Source organism: Mustela erminea, chromosome 16 (genome assembly GCF_009829155.1).
Source record: "Mustela erminea isolate mMusErm1 chromosome 16, mMusErm1.Pri, whole genome shotgun sequence".
Classification (NCBI taxonomy): domain Eukaryota; kingdom Metazoa; phylum Chordata; class Mammalia; order Carnivora; family Mustelidae; genus Mustela; species Mustela erminea.
This window is the reverse complement of record NC_045629.1, coordinates 84,670,543-84,696,837: the sequence shown is the minus strand read 5'-3', so window position 1 is coordinate 84,696,837 and position 26,295 is coordinate 84,670,543. Positions and strand designations below refer to the sequence as shown.

The following is a 26,295-nucleotide window of genomic DNA, read 5'->3' as shown; positions in this document are numbered from 1 at the left end:
CTCAGCACGTAGTCTGCTTCTTCCTCTGCCTCTCCTCTCTGTTTGTGCACTCTCTCTCTCTGCCAAATGAATAAATAAAATCCTTAAAAAAATAAAAAGAATATGAGCTTGCACGTGTACAATACAAACTATGCATCAGTATTTTTTTTTAAAGATTTTATTTATTTATTTGACAGAGAGATCACAAGTAGGCAGAGAGGCAGGCAGAGAGAGAGAGAGAGAGGAGGAAGCAGGCTCCCCGCTGAGCAGAGAGCCCGATGCGGGACTCGATCCCAGGACCCTGAGATCATGACCTGAGCCGAAGGCAGCGGCCTAACCCACTGAGCCACCCAGGCGCCCTGCATCAGTATTTTTAAAGAAGGTTTTATTTATTTACTTATTTATTTGACAGACAGAGATCACAAGCAGGCAGAGAGGCAGGCAGAGAGAGAGGGGGAAGCAGGCTCCCCACTGAGCAGGGAGCCCAACGTGGGGCTCCCTGTGGGTCTCGGTCCCAGGACCCTGAGACCATGACCTGAGCCGAAGATAGATGCTTACCCACTGAGCCACCCAGGCGCCCCAAATTTTTATATGTTGAAGTAGACTTACGGGATCCTGGGGGTTGGGCTAGGATTGCCTCTTGCCTTTAGCAAAGTGTCAGCATCGAGGCAGCTGAGCCCCTAGAGGAAAGTCGCTCTGCCTGTTCCAAGGACTTGTCAATGGGTTCTAGATAGTAGGAAATTTAATAATTTCTCTTCTGGGGGGTACTTGCCTTCAGCTCAGGTCACGATCACCGGGGTCCTGGGATCAAGTCCCGCATCGGGCTCCCTGCTCAGTGAGGAGTCTGCTTCTCCCTTGCCTGCTGTGCCTGCTGCTCCCCCTGCTTGTGTGCTCTCTCTCTCTCCCTCTGACAAACAAGTAAATAAAATCTTTAAAATAAGTAAAATAAGTAAAGAAATAAAATGGGCCTTGTTCCCTTCGAAATGAAGACGTGCTTGCTGCTTCCAGGACGGGTCTAGCGGGGCTTGTGTGTCTCATGCTGGGTAACCTCAGCCACATCGAGTAACAAAGCATAATCATGTCATTAAGTCTTGCAGTCCTGGGGCTTGTCTAGGCCCATGGAGGTGGTTTGCACTCAGCATCTTTCCTGCTGGTGCGCACGGCAGATGGCGACAGCTCTGGTCCTGAGGGCTTCCTCTTCCATGTCTTCGGTGACTGATGCCGGCTATTGATGGGACCGGAGACGGCACCGGGGCATGGCCTGTCCGTGCAGCCAGTGCTTCCTGGAAGGTGGCCTCCAGCTGACCTCAGGAGACAACAAGGTAGGCACATTCGGTGTTTTAAGACCAAGCCTCGGAAATCGTATAGTGTTATTCCCAGCAGCCTCTGTGGGTGGAGGTGGTCACAAAGTTCTGCTCGGGCTCCAGGGAGGGGAACACCGACCTTGACCCTCAAGAGAGGCAAGACCAACATCAGGACATAAGAGCAGGTAGGACCGACACACTGTAGCAGGCAAGAGCCCAGTTCTGCCAGCACAGTGTCACGAGCTGAATGCAGCGTGAGGGCGGGGAGCCAGCGGGGAGCCAGCCACGCCCCTGCACCTGCCCCCGTCTGAGGCCGGGATGGCCGGCGTCCTCGGGACTCACCCCTGCCATCCATCCACCCTCAGATCTCTGGCTGGTTATTGCGGGGGCGGGAGGCGACGGGGGCTTTTCCCCTCAGCAGGTTCAGCCCGTGTTGTCCCCCTTCTAATCGGGTCAGTGCCGCGGTGGCTGTCCACTGCTGCGGGTGGGAGTCCCGCAGGTGTCCCACACTCTCCTGCATAGCAGTGACACTAGTTGCCCAGGACAATCTGTGATACTGGTCCGGGGCCTAAGGAGCCCAGGGCCCAAAGTGGCTGGGTGGTGGCTGCTCCCCGCAGGCCAGTGGAACCTTTCTTGTGTCCCTTGGTGGGAGTGTCCCTCTGCCCCCCGGGAACTAAGACCTCCAACCCGGCAGCACGAGCACTTCAGCGGGCCACTCCTGCCCCGTCGATTCTCTGACCCTGTGCTGTACCCATGGGTAGATCCAGGGCTGGGGCTCACATGTACGCAGATCTGGGGGCTACGTTTGGGACCCTAGGACCGCTCCGGACTCGGCAACTTGCTCAGAGGTGTTGAACTCGAGCCTGAGATTTTTTTTTTTTTTTTAAGATTTTATTGATTTATTTGACAGACAGAGATCACAAGCAGACAGAGAGGCAGGCAGAGAGAGAGGAGGAAGCAGGCTCCCCGCTGAGCAGAGAGCCCGAGGCAGGACTCGATCCCAGGACCCTGAGATCACGACCTGAGCCGAAGGCAGCGGCTTAACACACTGAGCCACCCAGGCGCCCCGAGCCTGAGATTTATTACAGAGAAAGGACAGTGATCCAAATCAGCAAAGGAGTAAGGTTCATGTGGCAAAGTTAGGGAACCAAGCACAGCTTCCAGAACCTTCTCCACACAACACATTACACCCCCCAGGATCCAGGGGTGACAGCGCGTGGGAGACTCCATACTGAGGCTGGGCAGGGAGGCGCCCTCCATCTAGCACGCAACCCGACGCCAGAGGGCTGGGAGGAAGGCCGGAGCGCGGGACAAGCCCTCGTATGGGTTTGCGCAGAGCAGGCTCAGTGAGCCACTCCTCAGGAATGGCGGAACCGTCCCCAGACTGAAGCCCCCAGGGACCGGCTAACGGGAGCGAGCGCATCTGCTAACGGGGGCTGTTTCCCAAAACAGAAGGTGAAGTCATGTGTCCGAAATCAAGCGAACAGAGTGAGAAAAGAAACCCTAAAATGTAGCATGAATTGTTCAGAGTTGAGCAGCATCACAAACATCACAAAACACAGGGAACCCACATAACGTCATAAATTTCCCTTCTGAAATATTTCTCTAACACACTTTCTTTATGCTTTTTGGATGCACGCTCTGATGGCCTGTTAGGGTGACCACCAGTGGGCTCTGCTGGTGGAGAACGTGACTCTTGATCTCAGGCCTGTGAGTTTGATCCCCACACTGGGTGTGGAGATGACTACAAGTAAAATGACAACAGTTGTGTGATGTGTACATACAGAGAGAAGTCTCTTTTCTAACATGTTTGATTAAAGCTTCTTTTTACTATAGTTTAGAAAAGTTATTTTCAGGGAACAGCTCCTGTGAGTAATAGGGTGTCAGTTTTTAGGATCATTAAATTTGAGGAGCCCTCTGTCAAGTTTTGTGTACATGTGAGCCCTGAGGTTTCAGGGCCTTCGTGGTTTTCTTGTTTGTGACTAAACAACCTTAGACATGGTTTGAACTGATGACACCCATTGGCCAACTCAGCTGCCCAAGGTGCCCCGGCGCACAGCGTAGCGGGAGGCAGGTGTGTCCCTGGAGGCAACAGCTTAGGGATTCCAGGAAGTGGCTGTTCTCACTAACCCCCCACAAACGCAGCCCAGGCCCTCTTTCCAAGCAGCCCCTCCAGCTCATGCAGCACAGGGCCGTCGCCATGGGAAGAGAGCTTGAACTGATGGTGATTATTTTACTATTGCAGATTTTACAAAATGCGGTCTTATAAACGCTCTGCCAAGCCCCCCTGCCCCGGGAAGGGGCTGTGTGAATGAGGGGTGAGCCTCTTGACGTCCCAGTGAGCCTGTCCCCAGAGACCTGACCCCTGAAGATAGCACAGACATATCCCAATGGTGGCCCCCCAACCAGGGGGCCGGTAACAAGCTGGGAATGTGCAGGGCCCCCCGCAGACGGTCACTTTTCCATTAGGCTAATGGGGGACTTGGGACGACGGTGAGTCCCACATCACGAGCTCAGCGGTGCAGGCCCCTGGGACTCCTCTGCTGGGCCCTCCAGATGAGGCTCAGCCAGTACTGTGCTGCCCAGTGGCCAGCGGTGCTCACGGGGGAACCCTGTAGAGCTGTTTTGTGAGCTTTACTGACCCCCCACCCCACCCCGTCTTTGATGGAAGCCTGGCTTCCTAGGAGCCCAGTCTGTGTCAGCACAGCTGGGGCTTAGGCTCCCCTGGCCAGGGAGGCAGCATCGCTGCTGACGGGTCTTGTGTGGCTGGAGAAGGCCTCGTGTCCCGTGGTGTGGTGGGCTGAGGAATTGTAAGAACCTATTTAGCAAAAGGCTTTCATTAAAGTTAAACTGTCCTGCTCCCCTTCCCCCGGGGGATTCACTTAAAAACAAGTCCCAGAAACCAGCTCCAGGTTACAACGCCCAGATACAAGGGTGGGCCCGGCCAGGTGGAGACCGCGGATCAGTGGAGGGTTGCGTACTGTCTCCCTGGTTACCAAGGAGTATGGGCCCGCCCTTTGGGAGCCCTTTTGGCGCCAATCCCAGTCAAGGTGTGATAGGCTGGTTCAAATGTCTGCTAGGGTAAATTGTAACTCCACTGGTCACCTAGCATCACTGTGGAGTTTCCTGTGTGTGTTACGATCTCATCGGTCACCTGTGCGTGGCCAGGCCCGACCGCATGGCCTTTGCCCTTAGAAGCTAGCCTGTGAAACAGAGAAGGGTCGCCCTCTCTTGGAAGAGGTGCGGCCCCGAACGTTCGGTTAGATTCCTGACGCTTGGGGTGAAATAAAGCTTTGCTTGACCTTCACTTTGTATCAGTCTCGCTCCTTTGATCACGGACCCATTATTGGGGCATAACAGGAATCCCCTCCAGAGACCCGGAGCCCAGGCCTGAAAGCTGTGAATGGTACTTTCTAGGGCAAAAGGAAGCTTGTGGATAAGTTTCAGTGGAGACGGGTAGACTGTCTTGGCCCTCGACGTCATCACAGATCGTCTCTGCGAGAGGGAAGCGGACGGGGGTTCGGTTACAGAAGAGAAGGCGAGTGACGGTGGGGACAGAGACCGACAAGCACAGGAGTGCGGCGCCCCGAGACTTCTCCCCCGGAACCTCCGGAAGGAACGTGCCTGTGAACACCTCGATTTTAATCCCCGAGACTCCGCCCGAGCTTCGGCCCCCACAGCGCCGTGCTTGCGGTTCAAGCCTTCAGCCTGTGCTGAGACCCTTTCCGTCCTCCGTCGCCGAGACGATCTCCATGTCCCCGACATACCACCATCAGCACCAACGTTCAGGCCGCCTCCTCCCGGGGGCAGCGTGCGGGGGAGGTGGCTCCTCCGGGAGCAGTGGCCCCGGCTCTGCCGGCGGGTGCCGGGGCATGGTGGGCCTGGCTCGTCCTGCCCGGCAGGCCCCTCTGCCCAGCGGCTGGCCACGGGCCCTCGGGGTGCAGCCTCCAGGACTGGGAACCGGGCTGGGAGCGGGGAGGTTCTGGTCCCAGCGCCAGGTCCTGCCGCAGGCCCGGCCCAGACAGCAGACCGCCTCCCACACACGCTGCGCGCCCTTTGGTCCAAGTCCAGAGTGAGGGTCACCGAGCCGTCCCGGAAGTCCTGGCCCTCAAGGTCAAGGCTGGATGGAGGCGTGCTGTCACTTCAGCCACATTCTTCTGGTCAAAATAAGGGACAGCGCCGGTTCCCACGCCAAGGGATGATGCCTGGGCCTCCTTTCCTGCGGGAGGGCCCCGGGCAAGTCTCCGTGTGGTTGCCGGGTCAGTGGCCACGCGTCCTCTGGGAGGCTCAGCGCCCGTGTGTCCACGCGGGGTCCCCAGCTTGGCCTCGAGGCGCCGGTCCGCCAAGAGGACAGCGCGTGCTGGGCTCCGGGTGGCGCCTGCGGTGCTGCCCGGCGAGTGGCTTCCCTAAGCCACAGCGGGGCGTCGCCCAGGGCCCTGCCGGCCGCACCGGGGACCTGGACCTCAGCGACGGTCAGAGGGGACCGCTGCTCACCTAAGGACTTTTCCTTTGGCTGAAATGGAGGTAAAATTGGTCGACAACCTCCTGAGTGAGTTTCGGGTCTGCGACCCCTGTCTCACACCAGCGCTCGCCGCAGCGGGGTCCCCACCGGGAGGCCACCGCCACCGCAGCCGACTCGCTGCGCCCCCCAACCCCGCCCCACGCGGGCCGCGGCTGGCTCCGGCGGGCCCGTCTCCCTGAGCTTGTTTCCGCGCGTGCCGAGATGCCACTTTCCTTCCTCCTCCTCTGGCTCCGCGCGCGGTCACTCCCTCAAGGGCCATCCGTGTGGTGACAGACAGCGGCCTCTCATTCTAGTTTCTGGCTGAGTGACGCTCTGCGGGGTGTGTGTGAGTGAGTGTGCGAGAGTGTGAGTGAGCCAGTGAGTGTGTGGGTGTGCGAGCGAGTGAGCGAGACAGTGTGTGGGTGTGAGCCTGCGTGCGCCGCCCCCTCTGTCTGCTCCTCCGCGAGGGGCGCTGGGCCGTGTCTCACTGTGTCGATGATGCTGCTCGGACCCCCCCCCACCCCGGGGGCAGACAGCGGGTGGAATTCGGGATTCTGTTTTCTCCGAAATACGCAGGAGCAGACTGCCTGAGTCATAGGGCATTTCTGTTCTTCCTTTTCTGAGAAACTCCGTGCTGTTTCCGCAGCAGTGGCACCGGTTAGCGCCCCTGCCAACAGCGCACGAGGGTTCCCTTTGCCCACATCGCTGCCAACGCCTGCTCTTTCCCGTGTTTCCCACACTCGCTGATCTAACAGGCGGGCGGTGACGTCTCCTTGTGGCTTTGCTTTGCATTTCCCTGACAATCGGCTGATGTCAAATGTCTTTTCATGTGTCTGTTGGTCGTCCACATGTCTTGGGAAAAGTGTCTGCTTAGATCCTCTGCCCGTTTTTTAATCAGGTTGCTTGGTGGATTTGTTGTTGTTGTTGAGTTGCATGAGTTTTTGTGTATTCCGAATATTGACCCCATATCAGATGGGGGACTTGTAAATATCCTCTCCTGTTTAGTACATTGCCTTTTCCTTTCTGTGATGGTTTCCTTTGCACACAAGCAGGGGGAGAGGCAGAGAGAGGGAGAAACAGACTCCTCGCTGAGCAGAGAGCCCCACGTGGGGCTCGATCCCAGGACCCCGGGATCATGACCTGAGCCGAAGGTAGATGCTTAACCGACTGAGCCACCCAGGTGCCCCACGTGTACCCAGGTCTCTTTTTGTCCTGCGTTGCGGAGGCTCTGTTCGTCCACTTCTGAGGGCTGTTTCCGAGGAGGCCCTCCACATGTAGATGTGAATTTGTTGCGTCCTTGGAAGGAGGCGGGTTCTGGACCTTCCATGCCTCCGTCTTGTGAAGAACTTTTAAAAATTTTTTTTGTAAGGCAGGTCTTCTAGCAGGAAATTCTCCATCTTTGTCATAGACTGCCTTTATTTTACCTTAATTTCCCAGAGGTCACTTTCCAGAATTTAGGATTCTTGCTCAAGTCATTGAAAGAAGGACTGGAAGTGTCATGTCATTGTTTGCTGCCTCCATTGTTTCTGTCAAGAAGTTAGGTGTTGATCTTACTGGGTTTCCTCACGTGCAAAAAGTCATTTTTATCTTGTGACTTTGGAGGTTTTCTCTATCTTTTATGATATGCTCCCAGAGAGCAGCCACATCCCTTGGCACGTGGCCCTTCTGCGGCAAACAGTCTCCCTTGCACGGAACGTCTTTCACGCTGTGATCTCTTCCTCTCGGAAGGAACCTCTTCTTCCAAGGGCCCACCTGATTCAGTAGGTCTCACCCCACATAATCTCCCTTTATGCCTCCTGTAATTACGTATAAATAACTTTATTGTGGCTGTAAAGCCCCTTCCCTTCTTGGATTACACAGGGTATGTCCAGGAGTGCGGGCATCCTTGGGGGCCTTTGAATTCTGCCTGCCACATTGCCGCTCTGAGAGGGGCTGGGCTGGAGGTTCACTGCCCTGAGCCTGTCATTCCTTTGAGCTAAGGTCTCTAGTCTTGGCAGAAATGCCCTACTCCATAACCCTGAGACTCGGGGTGGTTCCTAGTTAGAGAAACTCTTAAAATTGTCATCATGTCCATCGAGCTTTAGGGCAGTCGCTGCCCCATCTCCTGGAACACGGCTGTCAGAGGCGGCCCCCTCCACGACCGGCACTGTGAAGCCCCCACGCCCCTCCCCGGAGCTCGCTGTTCCCAGAACCTGCCTGTTAACAAGTGGAAACCGCCCCGAGCAGACCCGCAGAAAGGAAATGACGATGTGAGATAAATACTCCTTGTAACTAAGGGAAGGACAGGCAAAGCGCAGAGCCACCCCATTAAAGGCGCCCGGGTGAGGGAAGGAAGTCCTTCATGGCCTCGAACCTGTAAACCTCACTGCTCCCCTTACGCGGGCTCCCATGCCACCCGGAATCTGCTGTCTTCAGCCCTTTCCCGGGGTCTCCCTGCTGCGTGCCCCGCCCTCTCCCACGACATTGTGTCCCCATCTCCACTGTCTCCCCAAGGGCCCCTGGCCTCCATGTGCGCTGCCCCCGCACCCCCTGCCCCAGGCTCAGCCCCAGCCTAATGCACTTGCTGACTCACCCCCGTCCCTGGATTCTGACCTCCCCGGTCTTCATTGTGTGGCTCCTGCTGCCGCTAGGCTGGAAGAGCCCCCTCCTTTAGGCAGCGGGAACGCTCACTCTCCCAGCCCCTTCTGAGGTCGTGCTGGCTGCCACCGCCTTGTGGACCATGCCTGGCCACCCTGCCCCGTGACAGGCACAGGCAGGTGGAGATGCTGCAGCTGACGGCAGTGGGGCTTCCCGGATCCTCGACTCCCTCTTCCTGCACCACATCCGCGCCAGGCTGGGATAAAGGAGCTTCCGGTGAACAGACACTTCTCCAAAGAAGACACTTCTCCAGATGGCCAAAAGACGCATGAAAACGTGCTCCACATCACTCGATATCAGGGACATACAGATCAAAGCCACAATGAGATCCCACCTCACAGCAGCCAGAATGGCTAAAATCAACCACTCAGGAAACGACAGATGCTGGCGAGGTTGCGGAGGAAGGGGAGCCTCCTGCACTGCTGGTGGGAACGCGAGCTGGTGCGGCCACTCTGGAAACAGCATGGAGGGTCCTCAGAAAGTTGAATTGAGCTACTCTACAGCCCAGCAGTCCTACTACTGGATATTTATCGTAAAGATACGAATGCAGTGATCCGAGGGGGCACGTGCACCCGAATGTTTACAGCAGCAACATCCACAATAGCCCAATTCAAAGAACCGGGATGTCCATCAACAGATGAATGGATCAAGAAGATGTGGTGTCTCACTCTCTCTAATATATATAATATTTTAATATCATATATTTAATAGTATCTAATTTAATTTAATAATATTTAAGATTAATAATATATATAATTATATAATATTAATAATATATATTCATATATATATAAATACTATGCAGCCATCAAAAAGGAAATCTTGGGGGGCGCCTGGGTGGCTCAGTGGGTTAAAGCCTCTGCCTTCAGCTCAGGTCATGATCCCAGGGTCCTGGGATCGAGCCCCATATCGGGCTCTCTGCTCGTCAGGGAGCCTGCTTCCCCCTCTCCCTCTGCCTGCCTCTCTGCCTACTTCTGATCTCTGTAAAATAAATAAATAAAATTAAAAAAAAAAAAAAGAAAATCTTGGGCGCCTGGGTGGCTCAGTTGGTTGGGCCACTGCCTTCGGCTCAGGTCATGATTCCGCACTCCCGGGATCGAGTCCCGCCTCGGGCTCCCGGCTCCACGGGCGGTCTGCTTCTCCCTCTGACCTTCTCCCCTCATGCTTTCTCTTGCTGTCTCTCTCAAATAAATAAAATCTTAAAAAAAAAAAAAGAAGAAGAAATGAAATCCTGCCATTGGCGACGACGTGGACGGAACTGGAGAGTCCCGCGTGGAGCGAAGTCAGCCAGTCGGAGAAAGGCAGGTTCACATGAGCTCTCTGATAGGAGGAATTCGAGAAACAAGGAAGGGAAGGAAAAACAAAGTAAGATGAAACCAGAGAGGGACACAAGCCATGAGAGACTCTTAAGCACAGGAAACAAACTGAGGGCTGCTGGAGGGGAGGGCTGGGCGCCGGTGGCTGGGGATGGGCATGAAGGGGGCGCGGGACGGGTGGGCGGCGGGTGTTGTAGGACACTGATGGCTCACTGAGCTCCACGTCTGAAATGGAGAATACGCTATATGTTAACTGAAGCTAAATTAAATTAAAGAGAAAAAGAAGCTTTTCCCCTGCAGAAGGGGCTTCCTAGAGGGACTCTAGGCCCGAGTCATTGGGCTGTCAGGGGCCAGAGGTCAGAGGTCAGCAGTCAGGTGTGCCCCACTCAAGGCGATCGGAACTGCCAGGCCCCGGAATGCGGCCGAGGCACGGGGGCAGGGAGGCCACTGACCTCACAATGACGGGGTCCGGTCCACTGTCCCCGGCCAGCCCGCCAGCTGCTGGCAGCTGCCGCCCCTGATGCCGGGCATGTCCCTCCTGAGCAGCTACGAGGGCCTGCGGCAGGAGATCCAGCGGCTGGCGCAGGAGAACGAGGAGCTGCGGCGGCTGGTGCAGCTCATCCAGGAAAACCAGGAGCTGAAGCTGGTGCTTCGGAACCGGGGCAGCAGCCTGGGCTTCTGCAGCTCAGGGATCCTAGCTGAGGTGGCTGCTAGCCCCCGGCCATCCCGGAGGAGAACCATCAAGTTCAAGGATGCCGAAAGAGGTGAGAAGCGCCAGGGCCCGTGGAGCTTCACTCCGTCAACTTGTGCCAAGAGCCTGGAAAGTGGGGTAAGCCCTGCTTCCAAGGGCAGCAGCCTGTCGGGAGTGGAAGGTGCTGGGGGACCGATATGAAGGAAGTGCAGCCGCGAGAAAGTGGTGTCGGAGCAGGGCTGGACCCAAGTGAGGGAGCCACAAGGCTGGGGTTGAGCTGAGAGTTAGTCTGTGCAAAGGCCCTGAGGTGGCAGCAAGCTGGGTGTGTTGAGGCGTCGTGCTGAGCCAGCGCTGGTGAAGGGGAGGGCAGGCGAGGACCAGGAAGGCCCTGCAGGTCGGAAGGAACCTGACGGCAGGATCTGGGCCTCTGGGGCTCCCGGCCTGATGGGATGGGGTGGGTGAGGGTCATTCTCCTGGTGAGAAGTGACAGGCTTGGCTAGGGCAGGGGCCTGAAGGCTGGGTGTGGGGGGTGAGGAGGTAGGTGAGGGCAGCTCCCAGGCTTTAACCTCAGCTCTGCAAGTAGGGCACTGTCCCTGGTGCGGGCAGGCTCAGGGGACCCCAGTCTCATGGGGACAGGCACCATGCTGCAGGGAAGCCTCTGGCTGTGCAGATCCACAGGGAGATACGGGGAGGGGGCATGCCAGTCCTGGCACCGGCTTCCATCCCTGCTGCTGAGGGACCTGAGGCGACAACGGGGGAGACAGTGTGACCGGAGCTGGGACTTACACTCGGGGCTGCTCTGTCCAAACGCTGCAGGCAGGATCACTGCAACAGTTTGCTTCCCACAGGTGCAGCCTGGGAGTCCGAACTCAGGGTGCTGGCGGGGCTCTCGGTGGGGCTCTGCGGTTGGCTTAGAGCTGGCCGCTGTCTAGCGCGTCTGCAGCTTCTGGAGAGAGCAAGCCGTTTCTTCTTACAGGGGCGCTAATCCCACCCTGGGGCCCCACTCTCATGACTTCATCACCTCGCATAGATCCCGCCTCCAAACCCCATCATGGTATGGGGTAGGTAGGCTCCAACATACGCATTTTGAGGGGACGCAATTCAGGGCATAGCAGAGGGGCCCTCCTCGGAACACTCGCATCAGGAAGGTGTGGTGAAGGCTGGCAGGAGGAAGTCGGGGAGCAAGTCAGGAGCCCATCACGGTAGGTGCTTCCCACACACACAGCTGGGGGACGGGGGGACACACGGGGTGGTCAGAGCGGGACCGGGCACTGGGACGGCTGGGACCTTCTTTGGTCTTACCAGCTATGATCTCAGTGGAGGTGAGGTCAAGAGAGCCAGGACACGAGTGGGGCGGAGGATAGACCCCGCCGGGGAGGCGCAGTCCAGGGACGGAGCCGCTGGGCGCTGCTGGAAGGGCGTGGGGTGACGAGGACGATCACGAGCCACAAGGGGAAGATGGTGCGGTGTGTGTGAGGGGAGGGGGGCGTGGCTGGGCGGCGCTGAGAAGGCTTGACCGAGTGTGGATCCCTAGGCGCTGGAGGATGCGGGTCGTGGAAGTCTCCAGATGGATTCTCAGCTGAGGGCCCAGTCGGAGAGGCCGTGTGGGGGATTTGGTGGGATGATCACCCAGTCATGTGGACGAGTGCATGGGCTGTCCGCCGGGCAGCTGCTGTACGGGAACGAAGGAGACATGGTGGGGCCGCAGGCGGGGGTTCTGACTGAAAGGGGGCTGCTGACCACCACCTTGTGGCTTGCTCAGAGCAAGCAGAGGTAGAGCTCCTGCGTGGTGGCTGTACTGATTATGGGGGGCCCCAGCTGGGCGAGAGGGACGGGGGAGGTGTGGGAGCTCAAGTCCTCCACGCTTGGCCCAGGCAGGGCTGGATGTGGGGAGACACCCTCTGGAGCCTGGGCTGGTGGAGGAGGCCATGGGCCACCAGCAGAAGGTGTGAGCAGACCTGCTCTGAGTCACTGAATCTAGGGTCCAGTTCTTTCAAAACCATGTCTCCTCCCTCCCCCACCACATGGAAGGGGACGCTGAGGCTGCCAAAGGCCTGCAGGCAGATGGGAGCTCCCTGCTGCAGCCTGGGGTGCACCCCAAAGCCTGTGGTCCCCACCCGGCCCACCTCCCGCCCACCTGCAGGGACCAAGCAGGGCAGGCAAGTTTCCTAGGGGACAGGAGAGCGTGTTGGGGGGGCCCTGCTGGCCTGGCTACCCGGCCTGGCACATGAGGTGAAGCCCTCTCCACCCGCTGTCGCCTCTGCCTGGGACACCGCCCCCCCCCCCCCCACCGCACACACACATTGTTCCCTCTAGGGAGTGGGAAAGGCCTGCTCCAGTCCCTGCACAGTTTGAGCCCACTCCAAGCTTGGGCACCTCTCTGCCATTGGGGAACAGCCAGCGTGGGAGAGCCGTCTGCCTCCTCAGGGCACTCCCCGCAGCTTCTGGGACATCAGCCCGTCTGTTGTGGGGGTCCTGCTGCTCCAGCCTCGGCTGCAGCGGGGTTAGCCTTGGACGGGCAGCAGGGGTGTTGATAGCTTGTGGGGGGCCCTTGCCCGCAGCATCTGCAAGCACGCGGGGAGCAAGGGGTTCTGCAGGGCGCGCCCCCCCACCCGCGCTCCTTCCCGCCGGCGCCCTGGCCCCATTCCCGCGGCGGAGCCGCCTCGTGCCAGCGCAGCTCGGGCTGGCATTTCTTTGCCGCGCGTTCTGCTCTCCCTGCCCCGGGGCTCCCGGAGTGGGCCCCGGGGCTCCTAGGCTCGGCGACCTCTGGCCTGGCTTGGGGCCTGACGGCCGGCGGAACGGAGGTGCCCGGAGGCCGGGGACGCGCCAGCACCGCGCCGCGCCTGGCCCCGCTCCGCCCCGCGCCCCGCCGTGTCCCCGGGTGGCTCCCGGCGGAGGAGGGAGGCGGTTCCCGGCGAGCCGAGCCTTACGCAACCGGGAGGGCCGTGCGCGCCCGGACCGGTCCTGCGGGGGGCGGGCTCCGCTTCCGGGCAGGGGACGGGGCGGGGCGGGAGCGCGGGGCCCGCAGACCGCTGACCGCTCGGAGCCGACCCGCCAGGTGGGCCCCGCACCCGCGCGCCCGGGCCCCTCTCCTCGCCGCCCTGCCCCGGCCGCGCGACCCCCGCGGCTCCGCGCCTCCCGGCCCCGCCCCGGCCCGCCCCGCCGTCTGCGCAGGCCCCGCCCCGCGTCCCCCAGGGCCCGGGCCCGAAGGTCGCGCGGCTGCGAGTGGGGCTTCCCCCGCCCGCCCCCGGCCCCCGTGCCTCTTCGTGCCAAAAGAGCCCAGGCCCCCCGGCCCGTGGGCTTCCGTGGCGCGTCCCCCTCCGAAAGACCTGCTCCGGGCGCGCTGGGAGCCGGGTAATGCAGGCCACTAGGGCGCCGGACCCACCCTGCCCTCTGAGCTGGGTCTGCAGCTCCCGCTCTGCCCAGGACTCCTTCGGGACCTGGAAACCCCCCCTCCGCCCCGCCTGCCCCTCCCCATCCCATCTCTACCCAAGGCTGCCAGCCCGCCGATGCCCCCCTGGGCCTGTGGCCTGATCGGCGGTCTCCGTCCAGTTCTTCCCGGACTACCGGCTGAAGAGTCGCTGCTGGACTCCAGCCCCATCATCATGGGCAGCCCCGAGGGGCGTTTCCACTTCGCCATCGACCGCGGAGGCACCTTCACAGATGTCTTTGCCCAGTGTCCCGGGGGGCACGTGAGGGTCTTGAAGCTGCTCTCAGAAGATCCCGCCAACTATGCAGACGCACCGACTGAAGGCATCCGCCGCATCCTGGAGCAGGTGGCCAGGGCAGGAAGGCGGGGTGTGGTGGGACCTGGGGCCCAGAGGCTTGACACCGACCATGGGGTTCCCAGGAGGGGGGCATGCCGCTGCCCCGGGACCGGCCGCTGGACACCAGTCGCATTGCCAGCATCCGCATGGGCACCACAGTGGCCACCAACGCCTTGCTGGAGCGGCGCGGGGAGCGGGTGGCCCTGCTGGTCACACGTGGCTTCCGAGACCTGCTGCACGTGGGCACCCAGGCCCGAGAGGACCTCTTTGATCTGGTGAGCTCACCCGCTCCAGCTGGTGGCTGGGCCCAGCAGCTCATGTTTCTCGGGGATGCCATGGTCCCTTGGGGAGGGATGTCCTTGGTCAGTGCTGGCCCAAGGCCATCAGCTGATAGGCAGAGGGGAGGTTCCAGCACTCGTGGCAGGCACTGTGTCCCCCAAGCCCTCGGAGTGCTCACAGGTAGTGCTGTTCTTGTCTGCCACCATGCCCTGTCCTGGACTCGGGTGTGGAGCGACACAAGACAGACCTTACAGGGTGCGGGGTAGGAGCCTGCCCTCCCGACCCTCCCCTTCGCGGTTGGTGGAGGGAGCTGCCCCTGTGGGGGTGGGCCCTTGGCTACACTCAGGTGCCTGGGAGTGGGGAGCCGGCCCCTGGGTGGGCCTTGCTGGGGCCGCCCTGTCTGACCGTGTCTCCTGGGCCTGTTGACAGGCCTGTTGGGACACATCCCCTGGCCTGCACTGCCCCACCCACGCAGGGCCCCAGCAAGGACCCTCAGGCCTGGGCGTCCTCTGAGTCTCTGCCTGCCCCCAGGCCGTGCCCATGCCTGAGGTGCTGTACGAGGAGGTGCTGGAGGTGGAGGAGCGCGTGGTGCTGTACCGCGGGGAGCCCGGCGCCGCGACACCTGTCAAAGGTGTGGGGGGCCTCCCGGCTTAGGGCACGGGGTCTCCTCGGGGCCTCCAACAGGTGGTAACGGGCTTCCCGGCAGGCCGCACAGGGGACCTGCTGGAGGTGCAACAGCCGGTGGACCTCGGGGGTCTGCGCGGGAAGCTGGAGGGGCTCCTGGCTCGAGGCATCCGCAGCCTGGCGGTGGTGCTCATGCACTCCTACACGTGAGTGCGGGCTGCGGGGGCTGGGGCGGGCGGGAGGTGCGGGCGGAGGCAAGGACTGCTGGCTCCTGTTGCAGGTGGGCCCAGCACGAGCAGCAGGTGGGCGCCCTGGCCCAGGAGCTGGGTTTCACGCACGTGTCCCTGTCCTCGGAGGCCATGCCCATGGTGCGCATCGTGCCGCGGGGGCACACGGCCTGTGCCGATGCCTACCTGACACCCACCATCCAGCGCTACGTACAGGGTTTCCGCCGTGGCTTCCAGGGCCAGCTCAAGGTGAGCCCCTCACCCCGCCCCCACCTCCTCCCAGTCACCCCCAGCCTGAGCCGGCCCTGTCCCCCTCACTGGTCACCCGCTCACCCCAGGACGTGCGGGTTCTGTTCATGCGCTCGGACGGCGGCCTGGCACCCACAGATTCCTTCAGCGGCTCCCGTGCTGTGCTGTCTGGACCCGCGGGGGGCGTGGTTGGCTACTCGGCCACCACCTACCGGGTGGAAGGCGGCCAGCCTGTCATTGGCTTTGACATGGGAGGTAGGAAGGCTGCGGGGGTGGGGGCAGGCAGTGCGGGGGTGTCTGCGTCTGTGAGTCACTCCTCGTGCCCCTCCCCCGAACAGGCACGTCCACTGATGTGAGCCGTTATGCTGGGGAGTTCGAGCATGTCTTTGAGGCCAGCACAGCGGGTGTCACCCTCCAGGCCCCCCAGCTGGACATCAACACAGTGGCGGCGGGTGGGGGCTCCCGCCTCTTTTTCAGGTCAGCCCCTGCCCCTGGGCTGGGCCCCCCAGCCCTTCCTCCCAGGGCACCTCTGAGTGCAGCCCACCCTGTCCCAGGTCCGGCCTCTTTGTGGTGGGGCCTGAGTCTGCAGGAGCCCATCCCGGCCCCGCCTGCTACCGCAAAGGTAGGAGCTGCTGTCTGCCCGGCCAGGGCCCTGCCCCTGCTGCCCAGGCCCGCCCCAACCCTCCCAGCCCCCGCTGCCCAGTCCTGGGCCCCGTCTCCACCCCCCAACCCCCACCCCTTGCACACCTCCCAGGGGGGCCCGTGACAGTGACGGATGCCAATCTGGTTCTGGGTCGCCTACTGCCTGCCTCCTTCCCCTGCATTTTTGGGCCTGGAGAGGACCAGCCGCTGTCCCCTGAGGCCTCCCGAAAGGCCTTGGAGGCTGTGGCTACCGAGGTCAACAGCTTCCTGACCAACGGGCCTTGCCCAGCCTCTCCCCTGAGCCTGGAGGAGGTGGCCATGGGGTTTGTGCGTGTGGCCAATGAGGCCATGTGTCGGCCGATCCGCGCACTCACGCAGGTATGCCCCCTCCATGCCTGCGCCCCCGTCCCGCGCCTCCCACTCAGGCAATGCAAGCGGGGGGAGGGCTGGGCGGCCAGACAGGGTTAGGGTCTGCCACCGACCCCCTTCTGGTTTCCCAGGCACGAGGCCATGACCCCTCGGCCCATGTTCTGGCCTGCTTTGGGGGAGCTGGTGGGCAGCACGCTTGTGCCATTGCCCGGGCCCTGGGCATGGACACTGTGCACATTCACAGGTACGTGTGGGAGTGGCACCCGTGTCCTAGGCTGGGGCGCTGGCGTCAGGAGGTGTCTCACACTGCCGAGGTCCCTGTCCCACAGGCACAGCGGGCTGCTGTCGGCGCTGGGACTGGCCCTGGCGGACGTGGTGCACGAGGCCCAGGAGCCTTGCTCCTTGCCTTATGCGCCTGAGACCTTTATGCAGCTGGACCAGAGGCTGAGCTGCCTGGAGGAGCAGTGCGTGGATGCTCTGCGGGCCCAGGGCTTTCCCAGGTGGGGAGCGAGGGGCGGGCTGGGGGGCACCGGGCCAGGCCAAGGCCCGCATCCCAGCGCCCCGCCCCCCAGGTGGATTGACCGCCCAATTTCCCAGATGGTGCTGGGGGACCATGGGGGCAGTGGTCAAGGAGGGCTGGGGAAGGCAGGACAGGAGTCCCGTTAGGCGGCCCTGTGTGAGCACCCCTCTGGCCCCTGCCCCAGGTCCCAGATCAGCACTGAGAGCTTCCTGCACCTGCGCTACCAGGGCACCGACTGCGCCCTGATGGTGTCTGCACACCAGCACCCGGCCACAGCCCGCTCGCCCCGGGCTGGTGACTTTGGGGCCGCCTTTGTGGAGAGGTTGGCAACCGCGCGTCCCTGGGGGTGCTGGTGGGAGGCCCACCAGCCTGGCCGCCCTGCTCTGAGAGTTCCCTCGGGGCTGGGGACATGCAGGTACATGAGGGAGTTTGGATTCGTCATCCCTGAGCGGCCCGTGGTGGTGGACGACGTGCGCGTGAGGGGCACAGGCCGAAGTGGCCTTCGCCTTGAGGATGTGGCCAAAGCTCAGACTGGGCCTCCCCGGGTGGACAAGGTGGGTGGCTCTGCATCTGCCCACCTCCCACACCCACAGGGACGTGGGGCCGGGCGTGGGCGGGCGGGGAGACCCAGGAGGCAGCCGGACCCCAGAAGCGTACTCAGCCCCCCACCCGCCCACCCACACCCACACCCACAGGGACGTGGGGCCAGGCGTGGGCGGGCGGGGAGACCCAGCAGGGAGCTGGACACTGGAAGCGCACTCAGCACCCCCTCCTCAGATGACCCAGTGCTACTTTGAGGGGGGGTACCAGGAAACCCCCGTGTACCTGCTGGGAGAGCTGGGCTTCGGGCACAAGCTTCAGGGGCCCTGCCTCATCATCGACAGCAACAGGTGGGCTGATGCCTGGTGAGGGTGGGGCCATGGCCGCGAGGGCTGGGGGCACAGCTGCCAGAGCCCGAGGGAGCTCGGGGTCCTGGTGGAGGGTTCTCGGGCCTGAGACTACAGACTGTGGGGGACTCTAGGGTCCCATTAGGGTGGACGCGGCCCCAGCCTGGGGATGTGTGGTGTCTACTTGGGAAGGGGGCTCTGCGCTGGCGTGGCACCTCCAGCCTCTTGTGCCCCTGCCCTCAGCACGATCCTGGTGGAACCGGGCTGTCAGGCAGAGGTGACTGAGACGGGGGACATCCGCATCTCTGTGGGGGCTGAGGCCCCAAGCACAGTGGGGGCCCAGCTTGACCCCATCCACCTGTCCATCTTCTCACACCGCTTCATGAGCATTGCTGGTCAGTGGCTGCCCCCGTCTGTGGGAGAGTGTGTCCAGGGCAGAGGGGAGCAGGCGGTATGGCCCTCGGGGGTGTGTGGAGAGAGGCGGGGTGTGACCCAGGGGAAGGTGGGCGGTGTGGCCCAGCGCTGGGATGGCCAGCCCCCGGCACCGGTGAGTACATAGGTCCCACCGACAGCCATGGGGTCCGTGGACAGGAGGTGGGCTCAGCCTAGTGAACCTGTCCTTGCGGGATCGGGCTGGGGCTGCTCGAGGCCCTGAGTCCTGTGCCTGGGCACTGGCTTCCTACTGTGCTGGGCGCGCTGGAGGGGGACGGGTGGGGTCTCAGGTTCTCGGTGAGGCTCCAGGCAGGATGGAGAGGAAAGGGACGGCCCTCACATGGGCATGGTGGCCCGGCTGTGGCCTCTCCGGGTGCACACGAGCCACTGCCACCCTGGGCGCCCCTGGAAGGCGGCAGGTCGATGTCTTGCTGTTGTGCGCGTCGGCCGGCTGCACTGGGGGTAGGGCCAGCGGCTGCCCGTCACTCTGTGCCCCCAGAGCAGATGGGCCGCATCCTGCAGCGAACAGCCATCTCCACCAACATCAAGGAGCGCCTGGACTTCTCCTGCGCCCTCTTCGGGCCGGATGGGGGGCTGGTGTCCAATGCCCCCCACATCCCCGTGCACCTGGGTGCCATGCAGGAGACCGTGCAGTTCCAGGTTTGGCGGGTCCCCCCCTGCTTTCCCTGACCCCCCCAACCCCTGCCCCTTCCAACCCTGGGCTGTCTCCTGGCCTCAGATCCAGCACCTGGGGGCTGACCTCCACCCTGGCGACGTGCTGCTGAGCAACCACCCCAGCGCCGGGGGCAGCCACCTGCCGGACCTGACTGTCATCACGCCGGTGAGGACCTCCTCCGCTGGGGCGGCCCCGGGGGTGAGGCTGGCCGAGCAGCTGACGCTCGCTCTGTGCCGCCAGGTGTTTTGGCCAGGTCAGACTCGGCCCGTGTTCTACGTGGCTAGCCGCGGGCATCACGCTGACATCGGGGGCATCACGCCGGGCTCCATGCCACCCCACTCCACCACACTGCAGCAGGAGGGCGCTGTCTTTCTGTCGTTCAAGCTCGTCCAAGGGGGCGTCTTCCAGGAGGAGGGTGAGTGGGGTAGGGGTGGGGTGATGGCGAGGGCAGGGCAGGCGTTGGTGAGCCGGACACGGGGCTGCTCCTTACAGCCAGGCCAGGGGGGATACTGGGACACTGCCTAGCGGCCCAGGCCTGCCTTGAGCCTGGGGGGTGGGTCACGACCCCACAGTGGTTGCAGACCGTCTCTCAGAGATGACCAGAGGCTCTGAGGCACATTCTGCCTGGGCCCAGGAAGGCCTCAGTGATGTTGGGGGTGGGGAGCTGGCCAGGATACCCATGGGACTGGCCAAAGGAGGGAGAGAAACCTGTTGCAAGGTAGGCAGTGGCCCATGGTGGTTAGTCTGCTGCGTTTGCACTGGGTCTGGGGGCTGCAGAGAGCGGTGAGGACAGGGCCCAAGGACTGCGGGCTCTTAGAGAACTTTCCTGGGCTTGGGTCTGAGACACTGGGTGGAGGGGTGGCTGTGAAGGGCTTCAGCGGGCCTGCACTGGTCTGCCTGCACACCATGAGAGCCCCCAGCCTGCGTGCCGAGTGGGTGGGTGTTAGAGGGTGGCCCAGAGGCCAAGCTGAGGGTAGTGAGGGGCAGCCACGGTTGCCCTGGGTGGTGCTGACCCTCGAGGTGGGCAGCAGGCATCACGGTAGGGACAACTGTCTCCGAGATCAAGGTTGGCATTGGGGGGGATTGGTGGACGGGGCGAGGAGTCAAGTTGGGACAACTAGGGGTTGGAGGGAGGCTTCGACAACAGGCGGGCACAAGGCAGCTACATGGAAATCAGGGCAGGGTTTGCAGTGTGGCCCAGGACACAGGGGCAGTGGCAAACACAGCTGGTGAAGGCGGCAGGGGCCTGGGAGCCTAGGGGGGCATCCCAGAGTGAGGGCACGTGCTGTGGGCAGGGTGGAGGGTAGAGCAACAGAGCTGCAGGCCGCTGTCACACACACACAGTGACCCAGGCCTGGCCACCCTCTTGGTTGGGGTGCGGGGAGCAGAGGGCAAGGGGCCAGAATCAGGGGAGGGACACGAGCAGGTGCGGGACAGAGGACACAGTGGCCAGGGCCCAAGGGAGTACTGTACCTCAGACTAGGGAGAGACGCTGTCCCTCGGTCTCTGGGGCTCCCAGATTTGTTTGGGGGGACACGAGGCACAGAGAGACCCCTTCACAGTGGTGGAGAGAGCCACACCCCGTGGGGCAGTGTGATTGGGGGAGGGTCATGGAAGAGGGGAGGGAAGGCCAGAAAGGGCAGGGGGTGTGTGGCAGGTGGTGGGGCGTGGCAGGTGGCGGGGACCTGGGGCCGGGAGAATTAAAGACGGAGGCAGGGTTTGCTGAGGGAGGAGCCCCTGCCAGCCCCCGGAGCCTCCAGCTCCTATGAGGTCACAGGCAAAGCTGCCTGTCCTCGTCTGGGGTACCTTGGGGGGGTGGGGGGTGGGAAGGAGAAGGTTGAGCAGATGGGAGGGCCGGGGGAGAGCCCGTGAAGGGCCGACATGGGGCGCCCCGCACAGTGCCCAGTGGAGGTAAGGCCGGTGTGGAGCGGGGCACCAGGGAGCCCCGGGGGCTCGGGGGTCTCAGTGGTGACCTCCTCTGTCCAGCGGTGACTGAGGCCCTGCGGGCTCCAGGCAAGATTCCCGGCTGCAGCGGAACTCGGAACCTGCACGACAACCTGTCCGACCTGCGAGCGCAGGTGGCAGCCAACCAGAAAGGCATCCAGCTGGTGGGGGAGCTCATCGGGCAGTACGGGCTGGACGTGGTGCAGGCCTACATGGGCCATATTCAGGTGGGCCCAGCGCGCCTGGGCAGGGGGCAGCTGGGTGGGGAGGTGGGGGCGCCGGCACCACCTGGAAGATGTATGACTGCCCACAGAACATTCTGTCTGCCAGGCAAACGCAGAGCTGGCCGTGCGGGACATGCTGCGGGCCTTCGGAACCTCCCGGCAGGCCCGGGGCCTGCCCCTGGAGGTGTCTGCAGAGGACCACATGGACGACGGCTCCCCCATCCGCCTGCGCGTGCAGATCAACCTGAGTCAGGTCAGGCGGTGGCGGCGGGGCCGTTGGAGGAGGGTTTGGGAGGCTCGGCCGCCAGGCTGCGGCTGACCCCTCCCCTTACCCCGCGGCAGGGCAGCGCCGTGTTTGACTTCAGCGGCACCGGGCCGGAGGTGTTCGGCAACCTCAACGCCCCGCGGGCCATCACGCTGTCGGCGCTCATCTACTGTCTGCGTTGTTTGGTGGGCCGGGACATCCCGCTTAACCAGGTGCGCGTGCGCGTGCGCTGTCGCCCTGAACCGTCCTGGGGGCGTAGGCTACCCCACAGAGGGCTGATCTCGGGGTGCTGGGGGTAGGCGCAGGGATACTCCCCGAGCGCCCTGAGAGCTGGCCCCTCCCCTCAGGGCTGCCTGGCGCCGGTGCGCGTGGTGATTCCTAGAGGCTCCATCCTGGACCCGTCCCCCGAAGCGGCCGTGGTGGGCGGCAACGTGCTCACGTCCCAGCGCGTGGTGGACGTCATCCTGCGGGCCTTCGGGGCCTGTGCCGCCTCGCAGGTGCGGCGGGTGGGTGGGCGCGCTCGGGCATGTTGCGGGCGGTGCCCCTCTAGCCCAGTGCAAATGCCACCTGCCCCTGCCAGGGCTGCATGAACAATGTGACCCTGGGGAATGCCCACATGGGCTACTACGAGACGGTGGCCGGCGGCGCGGGCGCGGGCCCCGGCTGGCACGGGCGCAGCGGCGTGCACAGCCACATGACCAACACGCGCATCACCGACCCGGAGATCCTGGAGAGCAGGTGCGCTGCGGCGGGGGGTTGGGGGTGGGGGGGCGGGGCGGGGGCGGGGCCGGCCGCACTAAGTACCCGCCCCCGGCAGGTACCCAGTCATCCTGCGCCGCTTCGAGCTGAGGCTGGGGTCTGGGGGTCGCGGCCGCTTCCGGGGCGGCGATGGCGTCATCCGCGAGCTGCTCTTCCGCGAGGAGGCGCTGCTGTCCGTGCTGACCGAGCGCCGAGCCTTCCGGCCCTACGGCCTCCACGGTGAGCGGCCCGAGCCCCTGCCCCCGGGGCCCCTGCGGCCGGGTGTCCTCCTGTCTCCCCACCAACCTCCCCTGTCCCTCCCCTCCTGGCCCCGTGGGTTGCCCTCACCTCGCCTCTTCCGGCAGGCGGCGAGCCTGGCGCGCGTGGCCTAAACCTGCTTATCCGCAAGGACGGCCGGACCGTGAATCTGGGGGGGAAGACGTCGGTGCCCGTGTACCCCGGGGTAAGGACTGTGCCCCATCCTTTCTTTCTCCCGCTAGCCCCCCATTGATCCGCCTTCCGCAGAGTGAGCAGAGTTGCAAAGATGACCGGAAACTGAATTTAATTTGGTTTCTGAAGGGCAGAGGGCGCGCGCTGGGCCTCCGTGGTCCAGGCGGGCCGCCGTGGAGGGAGGGGTGGGTGGCTGGGGCCGCAGCGGGAGGCAGTCTGGCGGGGAGGGCATGCCCGCGCTGAGCCTGTCCCCCTGTTCCACAGGACGTGTTCTGCCTCCACACACCGGGCGGTGGGGGCTACGGGGACCCGGATGACCCCGCCCCGCCGCCACCGCCGCCGGGGTCGCCCCAGCAGCCCCCAGCCTTCCCCGAGCGCGGCAGCGTCTACGAGTACCGCAGGGCCCAGGAGGCAGTGTGAGGGACGGCCCCCACAATAAACAGCTCTTAAGGCGCCCCGTCCCCGCGGCAACTGGCCAGGCTCACGCTCTGCCTCCGTGTCCGTCTTTCCACCCGGGCCCGCGCCTGCGTGCGTGCGTCAGGAGGGCACAGACACTCGGAGCCGAAGTCCCACGGCCAGGTGGTCAGTGAGCCCCGCCAGGGCAGTGCTGAAGGTCACGTGCTCCACCTCCTGGGGGCAGGAGTCAGGCTGAGGGGTCGCCCCAGCTCCGGCCGGCCCAGCGCCCTGAATTCTGCCACTTACTGGGCTCAGCGGGCCTCCGGCCACTCCCCGGTACATGACATAGTCCACGCGCCGGCCCCGCCAAGGCTTAGTCCGGGGGCCCAAGCCCGGAGGGCCTGCCAGGTAGCGGTGGCGCCCCTCCTCCTGCTCCAGGGCCCTGAGGACGGGCGGTGTCGTCACGGCCAGAGGCCAGGGCTCCCCTCCGTGCTGGGCGGTGCCGGACCCCAGGTGTGCACTCACCTCCGCAGCATCTCGGAGGAGCAGGCCACCGAGTGGCGCAGGGTGGAGGTGTTCAGCATCGTGCCTGGGGCGGGGCGGGGACGGCGGTCATCGGGGGCGCCGAGGCCCAAGAGCCCTCCCTAGGACCGCTCCCCGCCCGGGCGCCGTACCCAGGGCCCAGGGCTGCTCCCGGCGAGTGCCCAGCCGGCAAGGGTCCCGGAAGTGGCTGAAGAGCTCGTGCTCCTGCTCTTTTGCGTGGTCTGCTGGGGAGAGGCCAGCGCTCGGTGGGCGGAGCCAGGCGCTGATCCCGCCCCCTGCGGCTTCCCCCTCACCTAAAGAACAGTTGTCGAAGTTTAGGTCACCCAGAAGCACGCTGAAGGCCACGGCATCGCCCCCCGGGCGGCTCTGGGCTTCAAACTGTTGGATCCAGTCCAGCAGAAGCGTCAGCTGTTTGCAGCGCAAGGGCGCGTCCCCTGCGGGGGTGGGGAGGAAGGCTGAGTCTGGATGCGCACCCCACCCCGGCCTCCGCCCGGCCCCGACCTGCGAGCCCAGCAGGGCGCTCCACCACCCGGCTCGCGGTGCTTCGGGCCGTGGACAAACGGTGGGGGGAGCGGAGACAAAGACGAGGGCTGGAACCCGCCGCCGCCAGGATGAGGGAGGGGAGACCGCGACCCGTCCGCGGGGCTCACCACTCGGCGCATGCAAGTGCGTGCAGTGCAGGAAGCCCACGATGCGGCGCCCGTCCAGGATGCCCACCTGCGCCTGCAACACCGTGGACCGCCCAGCAACGTCGCCTGTTCGACCCCACGCCCAGCCCTCTCCCCGCGGCCGGTGGGCTTATACCTGTGCGGAAAGCAGTCCTTTGGAGGCCAGCGCGTCCTCGCGCCGTGCGTGGGGGAAGCATCGGAAGGCAGCGCGCAGCAGCGGATAACGCGAGGCCAGCAGCAGCCCGCTGCCGAGCAGCTTGAGGTGCGGTCCGGGCTGCAGGCCGAAGGAGCCCACGTCGTACAGCACCGGGCCCAGATAGGGCGCTAGGCGGCGGACGAGGCGGTGCGCCGCGCGCAGGTCGAACACCTCCTGCAGGCACACGAAGTCCAGCCCCGCCGGCACCGCGGCTATCAGCGACCCACCGGGCGTCCCCGGCCCTGGCGGACTGCAGCCCGTAGTCCCATAGCGCGAGGGCCGCAGGCCGGCGAGCAGCACGGCGCCCATGGCCTCGGCGCGCCGCTGGCTGTGCCGCAAGTTGTTGAAGCGCGCTAGGCCGTCGGGCAGCAGGCACAGGTTCGCGCTGAGGAAGCCGAAGCAGCGCGCGGGCTCAGCGGAGGGGCGCCAGGGCGCCGGGGGCGCCCAGCACTCCGGAGGGGGCCGGTAGCAGAAGGGGCGGCGCCAAGCTTGCAGGGGCAGCCAGAGCAGCAGGCCGGGCAGGGCGAGGGGCAGGCCGGCCAGGAGCAGCAGCAGCAGCGCCCCCACGGCGCCCGCGGCCGCTCTCAGCGCGCGGCGGCGGTTCGCGCGCGCCAGCGGCGCCCCGCAGCCCAGCAGCTGGTCCAGCGCCCAGTAAGCCGGAAAGAGCAGGGCTCGGGCCAGGCGGTGCAGGGCGTGCAGGGCAGGGTGCGGGAAGGGAGAGGGCCGCAGGGTGCCGGGCGTCGGGGGCCAGTCGGGAGGGGACTGCATGGCGCGCGGGACTTCTTGGCCTCGGGACGACCCCGCGACTCCGTCGCCTCCAACGTGCGAATCGATTCGTTGGTGCGTCCGCGGGAGCTGCAGGGGAGTCGCGGGTCAAGGCTACGTGGCGCAGCCTCTGCGCGGAGCCGGGAAGGTGCTGTGCTCCCGGGCGGTGCGGGCGCGGGCGGAAACCGGAGCGCCCGGGAAGCCGCGCGCTCCTCACCGGCGCCGAGTGTCGGCGGCGGTTGGAGAGAACAAAAGGGAAAGCGAAAGAGACCCCGGTTTCGCAGCCACGCCTCCGATCCTGCCCGTCCGGCCCCGCCCTCCCCTGAAGGCCGCCGGGAGAACCCCCAGCACTGCGGCTCTGAACGGGGGCTGGGGAGCAGCCTGCACCCAGCGGAGAGCGGTCCTCGCCGGCGCGGGCGGGCTGGCGAAGGGAGCGCGGGGCGTGCTGCGTTCAGCTCCCTCCCTTCTCCCGGCAAGTCCGCGCGGAATTGCAAGGGCCCTCCGGCCGCCCAGACTGCAGGGTCCGCCCCACCCCCACCCGTCTGCCTCTGTTGCAACGTCCAGCCGCTGAGTTCAAAGACCCACCCCAGAGGGGGGACGGACTCCGAGGCTCCCGCTGAGCGTCCCAAGAGCTTCCCCCAGAGGCCTGACCCCGTGGTGACGGCTCTGTGACCCCACCCCAAGGAGCTTCCAATCTCGGGGTAAGGGACCGTTGGTTGGGCTTTGTGCGGCTGCTTCCCCCCGGGGCACGTGAGCCACAGGGAAAACCGCTCCCATCCGGAGAGCCTCTCGCACCGGCTGGGTTGGCTCCCGGGACCTGCTGCCTCGCGCTCCTTCAGCGGCTGCCTGGGCCCCACTTTCTGATCTGAGCTGTGACCCACCCCCCTCATCTCCCGGGTTTGCTCCTAAATTGCCCTGTAGTTTGAGTCGGGGCTGCCATTAAGCCTACAGGCGGCGAGGTGCAGGGCTTCCTGCCTCCCCCACTCCCAGTTCTCCAGGAAAACCT

The 26,295-nt window shown here is 63.9% G+C and overlaps 2 protein-coding genes and 1 long non-coding RNA gene across 12 annotated transcripts; 1 reads left to right on the top strand and 2 right to left on the bottom strand.

Moving 5' to 3' along the window:
- Positions 1-9,670: 9,670 nt before the first annotated feature.
- On the bottom strand, positions 9,671-11,847 carry LOC116574894. Of its 3 annotated transcripts, none has more exons than XR_004279535.1 (4): positions 11,510-11,847; positions 11,215-11,374; positions 10,190-10,593; positions 9,671-9,741 (listed from the first exon to the last, which is right to left on the bottom strand). It is a non-coding gene; the product is annotated as an uncharacterized LOC116574894 (long non-coding RNA). The 3 variants fall into 3 exon arrangements; XR_004279534.1 differs by having other exon boundaries at positions 10,190-11,374; positions 11,510-11,588; positions 11,731-11,847; XR_004279533.1 differs by having other exon boundaries at positions 10,190-11,374.
- OPLAH (5-oxoprolinase, ATP-hydrolysing) lies at positions 10,249-23,205 on the top strand. Of its 3 annotated transcripts, none has more exons than XM_032315867.1 (27): positions 10,249-10,501; positions 13,981-14,204; positions 14,279-14,470; positions 15,006-15,105; positions 15,181-15,304; positions 15,379-15,574; positions 15,664-15,829; positions 15,913-16,051; positions 16,129-16,196; positions 16,329-16,594; positions 16,717-16,829; positions 16,915-17,085; positions 17,290-17,427; positions 17,521-17,659; positions 17,883-17,995; positions 18,236-18,387; positions 18,924-19,084; positions 19,164-19,265; positions 19,341-19,515; positions 21,087-21,271; positions 21,375-21,521; positions 21,611-21,745; positions 21,881-22,030; positions 22,114-22,271; positions 22,351-22,511; positions 22,637-22,734; positions 22,986-23,205. In XM_032315867.1, the coding sequence occupies exons 1-27, from the start codon at positions 10,258-10,260 to the stop codon at positions 23,139-23,141; spliced, it is 4,173 nt and encodes a 1,390-aa protein (XP_032171758.1). In that variant the 5' UTR covers positions 10,249-10,257; the 3' UTR covers positions 23,142-23,205. The 3 variants fall into 3 exon arrangements, with proteins under 3 accessions (XP_032171758.1, XP_032171760.1, XP_032171759.1); XM_032315869.1 differs by lacking the exon at positions 10,249-10,501 and adding an exon at positions 13,384-13,486; XM_032315868.1 differs by lacking the exon at positions 10,249-10,501 and adding an exon at positions 13,588-13,782.
- LOC116574891 (sphingomyelin phosphodiesterase 5-like) lies at positions 22,817-25,553 on the bottom strand. Of its 6 annotated transcripts, XM_032315878.1 has the most exons (7): positions 24,465-25,549; positions 24,311-24,383; positions 23,954-24,094; positions 23,792-23,881; positions 23,643-23,706; positions 23,424-23,559; positions 22,817-23,351 (listed from the first exon to the last, which is right to left on the bottom strand). In XM_032315878.1, the coding sequence occupies exons 1-7, from the start codon at positions 25,290-25,292 to the stop codon at positions 23,259-23,261; spliced, it is 1,425 nt and encodes a 474-aa protein (XP_032171769.1). In that variant the 5' UTR covers positions 25,293-25,549; the 3' UTR covers positions 22,817-23,258. The 6 variants fall into 6 exon arrangements, with proteins under 6 accessions (XP_032171769.1, XP_032171766.1, XP_032171765.1 ...); XM_032315875.1 differs by having other exon boundaries at positions 22,817-23,559; positions 23,954-24,383; positions 24,465-25,552; XM_032315874.1 differs by having other exon boundaries at positions 23,792-24,383; positions 24,465-25,551.
- Between the last annotated feature and the right edge of the window lie 742 nt (positions 25,554-26,295).

Coding starts and splice junctions, on each gene's coding strand:
- OPLAH (XM_032315867.1), top strand. CDS start 10,258: ATGCCGGGCATGTCCCTCCTGAGCAGCTACGAGGGCCTGCGGCAGGAG. Junction 15,575..15,663: donor GCTTCCAGGGCCAGCTCAAG/GTGAGCCCCTCA, acceptor CGCTCACCCCAG/GACGTGCGGGTTCTGTTCAT. Junction 19,085..19,163: donor AGGAGACCGTGCAGTTCCAG/GTTTGGCGGGTC, acceptor TCCTGGCCTCAG/ATCCAGCACCTGGGGGCTGA.
- LOC116574891 (XM_032315873.1), bottom strand. CDS start 25,292: ATGCAGTCCCCTCCCGACTGGCCCCCGACGCCCGGCACCCTGCGGCCC. Junction 23,707..23,791: donor GGAGCAGCCCTGGGCCCTGG/GTACGGCGCCCG, acceptor GCCCCGCCCCAG/GCACGATGCTGAACACCTCC. Junction 23,560..23,642: donor TCCTCCGAGATGCTGCGGAG/GTGAGTGCACAC, acceptor GCCCGTCCTCAG/GGCCCTGGAGCAGGAGGAGG.